This window comes from Cebus imitator, unplaced genomic scaffold, assembly GCF_001604975.1.
Source record: "Cebus imitator isolate Cc_AM_T3 unplaced genomic scaffold, Cebus_imitator-1.0 Scaffold23, whole genome shotgun sequence".
Taxonomy (NCBI): domain Eukaryota; kingdom Metazoa; phylum Chordata; class Mammalia; order Primates; family Cebidae; genus Cebus; species Cebus imitator.
The window spans coordinates 52,997-64,639 of NW_016107338.1; the positions used below are offsets into that span (position 1 = coordinate 52,997).

The 11,643-nt window shown below is 43.6% G+C and overlaps 1 protein-coding gene across 1 annotated transcript; it reads right to left on the reverse strand.

Moving 5' to 3' along the window:
• Positions 1 to 3,276: 3,276 nt before the first annotated feature.
• CUNH2orf78 (chromosome unknown C2orf78 homolog) lies at positions 3,277 to 9,327 on the reverse strand. The gene is given in 6 exon segments (XM_017521934.2): positions 3,277 to 3,589; positions 3,592 to 4,225; positions 4,227 to 5,341; positions 6,179 to 6,894; positions 6,896 to 6,941; positions 9,231 to 9,327. Coding segments are annotated over 6 exon segments (2,829 nt in total). The 3' UTR covers positions 3,277 to 3,368.
• Positions 9,328 to 11,643: the final 2,316 nt, after the last annotated feature.

The window sequence follows — 11,643 nt, forward strand, 5'->3', positions numbered from 1 at the left end:
CTAAGGGAGGGGGTAGGCGGTGACCGCGACACTTGGGGAAAGGATGAATTTCCATTGTCACCATTTTATATCTTTCCAGTGTTCTGTCATGTGTATTTATTACCTTTGAAGTCTAAAATGCCTGAGTTCAAATCCCAGCTATTGCTAGCACTTGCTAGCTAGCCCTTAATCTTGGACAAATCCTTAAGACTCTCTACCTCCTAATCTGTGAAATGGGGTGAATAACTTAGCCAGGTGCTGCTGGCACAGAATAAACTCTCAATAAATATAGATTGCTGGTGGAAACACCCAAATGTCTAGTAACGGATGAATGGACAAGCCAATGTGGTGTAGTCATTACAATGAGAATACTATGCCACATGAAAAAGAATAAAGTTCAGACACACATTACAGCACAGATAAACCTTTAAAACATAGTACTAAATGACTAAGCAAAGCAAGTAATAACAAGGGGAATGGGGCATGCCAGTGTTGAAATATGCTCTTCTGTTGCTGTAATTCTGTGCCTCTGTGCATTAATATTTGGATGCATGCAATGCCAGCATGGAAATTGGTCTTCACACATACTGCAGTTTTCCAGAAACACTCACAAACTGATAAATGTAACAGACATTCCATTTTTCCCCCATCTCTATTAAAAATACAAAAATTAGCCTGACATGGTTGTGGGTGAGTGTAATCCCAGCTACTTGGGAAACTGAGTTAGGAGAATCACTTAAAACCAGGAGGTGGAGGTTGCAGTGAGCTGAGATTGCACCACTGCACTCTAGCCTGGGCAACAAGAGCAAAACTCCATCTCAAAAACAAACAAAAACTAAAATCTTGTCTAATGCCAAGAAAAAATGGCTAATTTGGCAAAAATTATATTAGTCACTTTATAGTGGCCAGAAGAACAATAAGACTGACTGATTTTTTTCTTTCATACACACACACACACACATATAATTGCACTTTATCCATTTGTTAATGGGCATATATGTGAAAAAGCAGTGTAGAAAATAGACTAACATTAGAAAATGGTTAAATCCTTAATAACTTCAAGTGTGGTTATATAATGGATGCTGTCAATGTTCATAACTTAAACCTGGGTACCTGGCCAAAATAACGCTTGGGAAACATTAAAATTAAGCTAAATTGTAAAAACATAAAAACAGAAAATAAAATAAAACATAGTACTAAATGAAAGAAGCCAGATACCAAAGGTCACATATTGTATGGTTCCATTATATGGAATGTCCAGAAAAGATAAATCCAGAGATTGGTGGTTGCCTGGGAGGAGGGAATGAGGAGTAACTGCGAATGGGTAGATGGTTTTGTTTTTTGTTTTTTTGCAGGGGATGATGAAAATGTAATGGCTCAGATAGTTGTAATGATTGTACAACCTTGTGACATACTAAATGCTCCTGAATTGTACAGTTTTGTTTGTTTTTTGAGACAGTCTCGCTCTGTTACCCAGGCTGGAGTGCAGTGGCGCCATCTCGGCTCACTGCAACCTCCCCCTCCCGGGTTCAAGCGATTCTCATGCCTCAGCCTCCTGAGTATCTGGGATTACAGGTGCCCGCCACCACGCCTGGCTAAATTTTTGTATTTTTAGTAGAGACGGGGTTTAACCATGTTGGCCAGGCCAGCCTCGAACTCTTGAGCTCAAGTGGTCAGCCTGCCTCGGCCTCCCAAACAGCTGGGATTACAGATCACTCCCAGCTGAATTGTACGATTTTGAACAGCGAAATTTATGTTATGTGAATTATATATCAGAAACCAATTTTTAAAAAGTAAATTACTGATTTCCTCATGGTGACCATCCACTGCCCTCAACTTCCCTTCTCCTACCCATTCCTATCCTGCCCTCCCCCTAATGCCCCAACCCTTTCTGACTATCACTGTGCCTTGAGGGGGGTCCCCTCCCCACAAGAACAGTCTCTGGACAGTTGAGCGCCTGCGTCTTGCAGTTTTTGGAGGGCGAAACATCCTGTGAAAATGGACGCTCCAAGCCATTTTTTCTCGTGTACTTCAGTAAATGGTGATGGCCGAGAAGGTTGCACGTGCTAGGATGGATGGAGGAAGACCTGGCGTGCCTCGATAGTTAAGTCCCTCCAGAAGCTTCAGTTCCTCTGCCTGTAACCTCCAGATGCTGTGGTCTGAAAGCCAGCTTGGCTGCCTGCAGGCGTGTGCAAATGCTGAGGACTTCAGAGACCCACAGGCCTTACCCCTTTGCATGCAGTGTGACCCAAGCTCATTGCTGAATGTCACTAGGAAGGTGGCACAGTGTTACTGGTCTTGTGTGCTGTTGTGAAGGTGAACTGAAGTAGTACGTCTCACTGGCCCATGCATAGGTGTTGGGTCAATGGTGATCTACACTCCAGAGTCTTTTCTGGGTCAGCTTCAGGCTGCTGCAGTTCACTTGGTTGCGCCCCATGTTATCAGCTGCACCTAGAACTGTGAGCCCTTGCCATTCCCCTGGTGGTAGATTCCCCTGTTTTCTACTGACGTTTCCCAACTGTGATCATATATATGTATAAGGTAACCCAAACCTGTTGGAGATGAGTCCTGAATTCTTATTTTCTAAAACACCTATCTGACAGGCCAGGAGACATAAGGCCATCATCCATGGGAGATTTAGTACATTTCTTTTGGTCCAACCAGCCTTAACTTCTGCCATCTTCAACTTTTATCCAAATTTTATTCTTTTAGTCCTAATCTTGGATTCTGCATCTTACTTCTGCCATTTCCCCCATTTCTGATTCTTTGTATAAGCCCATGAAGCCTCTACCCTTTTGACCTTCCTAGTCCTGGACCATGTTCCTTCCTCTTTCCTCAATTCTGCTGATATTCTGCCATCCAAATTTTAGTTTCTCCTTTTTTTTTTTTTTTTTTGAGATGGAGTTTTGCTGCATTGTTCAGGCTGGAGGGCAGTGGTGGAATCTCAGCTTACTGCAACCTCCACCTCCTGGGTTGAAGCAATTCTCCGGCCTCAACCTCCTGCGAAGTTAGGATTACAGGAACCCACCACCACACCCAGCTACTTTTAGTAAAGATGAGTTTCACCATGTTGGCGAGGCTGGTCTCGAACTCCTGACCTCAGGTGATCCACCAACCATGGCGTCTCAAAGTGCTGGGATTACACGCATGAGCCACCGTGCCCAACCATAATTCCTTCTAAGGCAACTTTTGATCCCTACCCCGCCAAAGAAAATCCACAGTCAAGAGCATTTCAAAACTTAAAAACCTCTTTATTACTTATCTATTAATCCAATAGATTTCTTGATTCAGTTTGAAAAATATATTATCGGTATAAATAAATTGTTATCTATCTATATATTTGGAAAACCAGTTGGTATCCAAAGTAAAGCCAACAGTCTCAGCAGCTCTTAGATTCTGTAGCCATAGTATTGAGAAATTGCCATATCTTTTCCCCTTTGGATGGAGAACTGCAGTTTTCTGAAAGAGGTGTATTTGGCAGCATTCTCATGCTGTTGCTGAGCCTTCCTCTTCATGGCCTCACGCTCTGGCCTCTGCTCTTTTGTGATGGGCATTGACACTACTGGCCCAGAAATGTCGGGTGTCCCCCATGGCCTGGGTTATAAGCTAAGTCTTGGATTAGAAATTGATTTTGAGGCTTGGGCAGTGACTGGAGATTGGTCACAGCAGTGGAAACAGGCTCCTGCTGGAGAGAAGAGCAAGATGATGTTTTGTAGGGTGCTGGCCTAGAAGCAGCAGACTGAGAAGCAGTAGGAGGCTGGTTGGGGTTGGCTGAACCGGGTTGGGTTGCATTGGTGGAAATTGGCTGAGCTGGTCTGGCAGGACCTGTCAAAGATGTGTTGGTAGTAGCCGGTTGGAACGGATTGACTTCATTTGAACGAGTTGAGTTAGTAGCACCAGGTCGAGCAGGGCAAGCCACAGCAGGCCTATGTGAGGGCGGAGGGTGTGGCCGCCGAGAAACAGGTCGAGCTTGAGGTCCGTCCAGGGTTGGAAAGGGCAAAGGTACCAACTTGACCTTCCCAGGTGGTGGCAACTCATACTGGGATGGAGATGGACACTCTTTTTCAGCATTATCATCCGGTTTGTGTGCCTTGAGTTGAGTTTTCTCCAGGCCTTTCATCTCACGTCGGGTATCCAGCCATGGTTGGAGAGCTGAGAATGGCCGGGGGTTCTGGGTGTTGCTTGAGCTTCCCAGAGTCCGGGAGGAAGAGAATCCAATTTTCTTGTTGGTCTTTTTCCCCAGTACAGTGGAAAACTTGCACGGACTCTAGCATGTGCATGCCTAGGGAGCTTCGTGGCTTTTTGAAGGTCTGTTGGCTAAGCTCAGGTTGATATTTCTTCCGCTTCATATTGGGAATGGTTTGTTTCTCTTCTTTCTTGACTTTGGTCCCTGACTGCTTTCTGTCTTCAGATTTCTTGGAGCTGTTCTCTCTGCTCCTTTTGGTCTTCTCCTGCCCATGCCTCTTAGTTGTGCTGCTCCTGCTGGATGCGGCTTTGTGAGGTTTGTTGCTAGAATGCTTGCCCTTGCTCGCAGAAGTGCTGTCACTGGCGGTAGCACTGCAAACAGCCACTGCTCCCTCTAACAGGCTCTCTGGGTTCTTTGGCTGGATTTTGGCCTCGGGAGCACCCTGGATAGGCTCGGCAGCTTTATGCTTGTTCTTCCTGACTTGATCAGAGTGACCCTTTAGGACACTTGCCTTTTCCTGCACCTGATTTACCTTGGTGGCACTGGGATCTTTGGCTTTCTTTGCAGAGGGACTTTTGGGTTGGTCAAGATCTAGTAAGGAACTGAAGATGGAGGGACTTTGGGGTTGGTCAAGATCTTGTACGGAACCGAAGATCTAGGGGAGGTGAGTATCCTCCAACAGTGTAGTGATGTCTGCAAGATCACTGCTAGACTCAATCCCATTTTCAAGTATCCCTTGGGCCTCAAGACTCACGCTGTTATTTCTCAGATTGGCATTTTCAGAAGCAGGCTGCTCCTTTTGGCAAAGAGGATCAATGCAGGACAGAAGCTGGTTAATGTCAGGGATTTCTAAAGGAAGCAGTGGAAAATCTTGATTTTCTTTTGGGAACTGGTAGGCATCTAGAGGCTTTGAAAGCTTGGTTTTAATCTCATCCAAATCCTTATTTTCGGTTTTGTCCTGGCTTGGAGATGGAGACAGTGTCAAGAGATTAGTTGGACTCTGGACTGGAGCTATCATTGAAATGTCCCCAAGCTCAGGTGATGGATTACTCTCAAGTATCTGGGTATTTCTGCTACTGCAGGACTTGGAGAATTCTGAAGTTTGTGCCAGACAAAATATCTGGCTTGGAGATTGCAATGCCAGGGAAGTATCCATCCCCAGGGAAGTTTCCATCACTGCCAAGGAATCAAGGAAGACGTCAATCCCTGGTAAGTGAGATGCTCCCCCTACACACCAGTGCAGCAATTGGATACTTTTCTAACATGGGCAAGACATTTCTACTAGCTCTTCTTCAGGACCATGGACAAGACCCTGCATTAGGGGCTAGGCAGTGACTGTTCTCTTACTGGTTATCATTTGATGTGATTGTGTCTTGGTTTTCTTTGAATTTCACAGGGTTGTTGTAAGCCAAATAAAAAGCGAAAGTGATTTTTAAATAGGAGATGTTTTATAAAGCCTCACATTCTCATATAGGGTCCTTTCCAGGCTCTCCACTCTCCTGAGAGAGTAAGAACCCTTTACACCATGGAACAGGGGAGACAGTGGAGCCCTTCCACATGAAATATATAAGCAAGCACAGATTCTGAACCTGTTTGTTTTGGAGAGGATCTCTGAGCACAAAGTCTTAAGTCCTGTTGTAAGTTAAGGAAAATCAAAATGTCCCTGCCAAGATAAGCCTTCTGAGGTGCCTTCCAAAGAGACTCAAGTAATCGATTAAGGAAGGAAGTTACCCACAGTGCTGGTGCAAGGGAGCTGATCAGCCAGGGCACTAAGAAGCGTTGTATCTCTTGGGACTCTCTTATATGTGGCATAGATGGCCATTATAGTGTTGAACTTTCCCATTTAGAAGGTGTTCTTAGATAGAATCAAAATGGAGAGCAATGCCCAAGAATAGTGGTTGAAATCTCAGGCCTTAACTTCTGCCTATCCGTGGACTTACCACTCGGCTACAGATTTGACCCTCCCTTTCAATGCTGAGTGTATCCCTCTCCTTTCTTGTTGGTTGTACTCACCTTGAAAACTGGTTTCTGTGATGGGTTGAGCAGACACAGGGTAATACATCCCAGTAGTTGAGACTGTTGGTAGAACATTTGTGGGCTGAACCTCCTTTAGCAGCATCACCATTTCTGGTTGATGGGCCAATGCCCTATTTCCTGTGTATGACACAGAGCCATAGGATTGCAGCCAGGGGACAAGTTCTCCAGATAATTGAGGCCCCAGTGTGCCTGGATTATAGTAATAGACCTGGCTTCCTTTCTGGCAGGGAAGTGACAGACTATGGCCCTGCTGATGTGGAATTTGAGATTGTGTCCCCTGAACAAGGCTGGCAGATAGTCTTGGATGCAGAGGGACTATAATATTGGCAACTGAAATTTTATCATGCTGGGCTGTCATAGACATGGAAGAGACAGCTGTGTTCTGGTCAATAGCAGTCACAGTGAAGTCCCTGAGTGAGGATGACTTCTTTGCTGTGCTTGCTGAATTGTCCCACTCAAAAATGCCTGGGTAGGAGGCAGCTGACATAGAGCTATGGCTCTGGCCACTAATCCTAGACAACATAGTTGTGCTAGAATGTTGGTAAAGGTAGGCACTGCCCGTGAGTGGCTGGAAAGAGGTGCCAGAGGCTGATGGCAGTAGCCATGCTGAGCTAACAGCTGGATCAGAGGCTCTAGAGAAGTTGGAGATGCTTCCTGTTAAGGAAGCCGCATTGCTTACCACAGGAAGAGAGCTGCGAAGAATTTGCAGTTCCAAGTAAAGAGGTATTTTGGAAATTTTCTGTAGGAAAGAAGAGAGAGATGAACAAAGTGATGGGACTGAAAAAATTTCACCTTATTTGAAGAACAGCATCATATTAAAGTTGTTGCAATCAGGAAGCCTCTAATACAAATACTTACTCAGATACCAAAAGCCAAACACTTTATGATGGCCATGAGTGCTGAAGCAGCTTGGTCCTCTTGTGATGAACTGCCTTTGTGTCCAGTTGGGCACAGATGTGCAGAAGACCCAAGTGGCCTGGGTTTGTACATTATTTCCTAGGCTAGAAGCAAACTTCTCCCTTCCCTCTCTTTCCCTTCAATCTGGTCATGTATTGACTCATAACTATTTCCTAGAATTGGAGTAATTTAGAACTAGGAGGTCCTTAGAGAAGTTCTAACATTTTCATTTTATGAGTAACAGGCTGAGAGAGATCAGATTGACCTGTTTAAGATTTACCACTACGTTAATATCATTACCATGACTTCCTTGCCAGGACTCTTTTCTCTGAACGTAGACCAGAAACCAGGAAAAAACAGAACTTTTAATATGGCAATTTTGGCCTACTATAATATAGTACAGGTATTACTTTTATAATCCTTACAGTCACATTTTGCTTCTACAGGTCATGTGACATTGCCTAGAGTTTACATTTATCCCAGGCCATTGGTAAATCTAAAGGGTCATTCTTTGCCCTCTTCAAGCCTGACTTTTTATCCTAAGTCAAAATAGTACCTAATTGTTTCAGAAGAAATGTTTTCTTTTGTTTCTTTTTTGAAAGAGCCTCACTCTGTCACCAAGGCTGGAGTGCAGTGGCTTGACCTTGGCTCACTGCAAACTCTGCCTCCTGGACTCAAGCAATTCTTATCCCTCAGCCTCCTGAGTAGCTGGGATTATAGGCAGACACCACTGAGCCTGGCTATTTTTTTTGTATTTTTAATAGAGACCAGGTTTCACCATGTTTGTCAGGCTGGTCTCGAACTCTTGCTGTCAAGTGTTCTGCCCACCTCGGCCTCCCACAATACTAGGATTCCCACATGAGCCACTGTGCTCGGCCTGGAAGCATCATTCCTAAAACATATTTCTAAAATATATATATTAAAGGCTGTCAAGTGTCATCTGTGTTCAAAAAGGCAAAAGAAAAAAACAACTGAATGTGACTTCTGATAAGCTGCTTTTTCTAGGAATACTCTATTCTAGCCTGTTTCCTTCCTAGTTTATTGATCTAAGCATTTGCTAAAACTAACTTCATTTTGCCCTATTCAGAGTAGATTTTGCTCTGTTGTCTTTCTGCTTTTCTTCTAAAATTTAAAGTATAGTTTTTGCTTTTTAAATCATTTTGTCATTCTCCAGGGCATATCCCAAGGGTAAGTGTAGGGGACCCGGTCTTTCTGCTTTCATTTAAAATCCCAAATTCCTTACACTAGAATATCTGCCTGCCTATAACCCAGTATAGGAATCTCAAAAACGTGAATATTACTTTTGTTTGTTTGAGACAGGGTCTCACCTTGTCACCCAGGCTGAAGTCCAATGGTGTGAACATGGCTCACTGCAGCCTCATCGTCCTGGGCTCAAACAGTCAACTGATCCTCCCACCTCAGCCTCCTGAGTACCTGGCATGCCCCAACACCTGGATGATTTTTTAAAAATTTTGTAGAAATGAGGTCTTGTCTTGTCACCCAGACTGGTCTGGTACTCCTAGGCTCAAGCAATTTTCCGATCTCAGCCTCACAAAGCACTGAGATTACAGGAGGGAGCTACCATGCCCAGCTGAATATTTAAAATATTAGTGAGGGAGATGTCCTCCCAAAGTGCTGAGATTACAGGTGTGAGCCACCGTGCCTGGCTGAGTGTTTAAAACATCACTAAATTAAAAATAGTGAAATTCAAATATTAGTGGAGGGAGAATATTACACATAAAATACCTCAGAATATGTTGGTAGTTTTCTACGCCGCTTAGGTTTTCTCTCTGTTTCTGTTGAAACAAACACCCTCAAAAAGTGTCTGATTTCATTTTCTGTACATGTGCCCTTTAAGACTCAGCATTAGAAAAGAAATGGGCAAGAGGGAGTAACCAATCTATTATCCTAATGTAAGAGATGAGGAAACAGATTTTGTGAGAGAATAAAAGAGTCCTCTAGAGTCACACAGCTAGTAAATGTCAAAGCCAAAACTGACATGATGTCTCTAGATTTCTACTTGAATAGTTTCCCTGTTATTCCAAAGTGTTTGGGACTATAGGGGTAAAGAAATCTGCGGTTGGGGGAAAGAAGTCGAATGAAAAACTGTCAAGAAAGTTTCTCTCTTTACCTGACATGGTCAGAGAAGAAGAAATATCAACTGTAGATTCAAGGGATGAAGAGACGATCCTAGTGGATGTCTGGGTGGCTGAAGCCAAGGAGCGCATGTGTCCAGTATGAAGGCCACTGGTCACACTGGTCACTGGCCACTTGTGATGATACAAATGTACAGGCTGCCCCAAGATTCTACCAGCTGGCAGTAGGCTTGCTCAGAGAATGATGTCACAAAGCAGGCAGTTTAAAGGTGTGCGATAGCCAATAGGGAGGCCAGATTCCCAAGAAGATGGGATTGGCTGGCAGAGGTGGTAGGAAAGCTGAAACAGTACTAAGTGGCTGAGTTCCAGGAAGGTGAAATCCTGCAAGATCATCTCAGTGTTTCTTATACATGTTCCCTAATATCATTGACTAATATTTATATTTTATATGTCATATTTCATAGTAAATAATGCTATACATTTATAATTGTATAGTACATACACAGTATCCTTGCAGAGAAAGGAGAGGGACATCTAAGCTGAGCAATTTTTTGTACCTTGGCTGAAGAGCAAAGTTCATTGACTACCCCTTGTAGGAAATGATGTGGCCCGAAGCGCCTCTCTTTCAATTTCTTCTCCTTGAATCCTACCTTCCTTGGGCTGGCCCAGGCTCGGTCAGTTTGGACTTGGATATCTCTTCTGCTCTCTGCTTTCCCCTTGATTGTAGGCATTGTTTCTGGGCCAAGCCTTGATCTTGCATTTTTACACTCGTGGATATGACTTCCTGTCAACTTCCAGAGCAGGGGTATTCTTTTCAGTGTCGTGACGTTTGGAAAACGGACTCTGCTCATGAGAAGCAAACACCAGAGAGGTAGAAGACAAGGCTGACTGCAGGCCTTCCCTCTTCTAGCCTTTGTTCACAATTCTTTTGCCCATCGTTTGCTACCTCTGGGTCCTTGGGCCACACAGACATCCTGCCATCCTGCTCTTTTATACGTGAGAGGCATTTAGGGAACTTTCTTTCTTCTCAGGTAAGAGGATCCAATGTGACAGTTACTTATAGCCTCATCTCCCTTACAAACAGTCACTATGGAATATTGGGCCTTTAGAATTCCCTGTCGGCCATGCTTGGGTGCTAGAGCCAGGCAAAATGTAGAGTTGAATTTAGTGGAGAATAGGAAAGAGGCTAGGTGAGGGTAAGGAACAAAGAGATTTGTGTGGATTTTTTGGTTTCTGTGAGAAACAATTACACACCCTTATTTTGTATTAACAGAAAAGACAATTCAATATTTTTTATGCAGCTAGATAGTCCAGAAACTTCCATGACTTTTGTAGACTGAAGAAAATAATCATAACATATTTTTTCCATTTTGCTTTATGTCATATTGCCTCATATATATATCATTCATTAGTATGTTTATAGAATGTAGATTGCTTTTATTTTATTATTTTTATTTATTTATTTTTGAGACAGCTTTTCATGCCTGTCGCCCAGGTGGAGTGCAGTGGCACTATCTTGGCCTGGTAGGTTTTGTGGAGGAAATCAAAGAGGGGTGTGTGAAAAAGGCAGTGTGGTGAGCTGTGCTGTGTGCTCAAGCAAAGAAAGAGATGTCTGCAGTCAGCCCAAGTTGACCTGGATTGCCTTGGTTTTTGTTTTCCTAGTTAGTGCTTTTCTCACTAACTTTTATTATAACTGTGATAAATGAGTTAGGGCTGAGTTGTTGGTGATTTCTGTGTGGAATCGTCTGGTTTGGGGGAGGAACTCTATGGATATAATCACTTTTCTTGGTGGTAAGCATTTAGAGATACCTGAATTGATCTTTTTTTTCCCCCCCTTGAGATGGTGTCTCACTCTATTGCCCAGGCTGGAGGGCAGTGCTGCAATCTTGGCTCACTGCAATCTCAGCATCCAGGGCAATTCTCCTGCCTCAGACTCCGGAGTAGCTAGGATTACAAGTGAACACAACCAGCTAATATTTGTATTTTTAGTAGAGGTGGGGTATCAACATGCTGGCCAGGCTGGTCTCGAACTCCAGATCTCAGGTGATCCGCCCACCTTTTCTTCTCAAAGTGCTGGGATTACAGGCATAAGCCAACATGTCTAGCCCTGAATAGATCTACTTACGGACTGTTCTAGTGTGTGTGAGAAGGTACAGAATTCCAAGAGCCCACAAGAGGATAAACTCAAGATGGGACCTCTGAAGATAAATATTGCATTTATAGACCTATTTTCTCATCTCTTCCAATAATGCTTCTAGAATTATGAGATAGGAATTTTTTCTGTGATTGTATGTGGGTGGGTGATGTTTATCTGAGAAGAAATTTGGAAAGGGCTGGCAGTGTAGAGTTAGGCTTAGGCTATACAAGGTTTTTGAAGTTTTATTTTCTCCTTTCAGCTTAGTTTCATACCTCAGATAGCCTGCGTTCATGCTTGTGTGTAATGTGAGT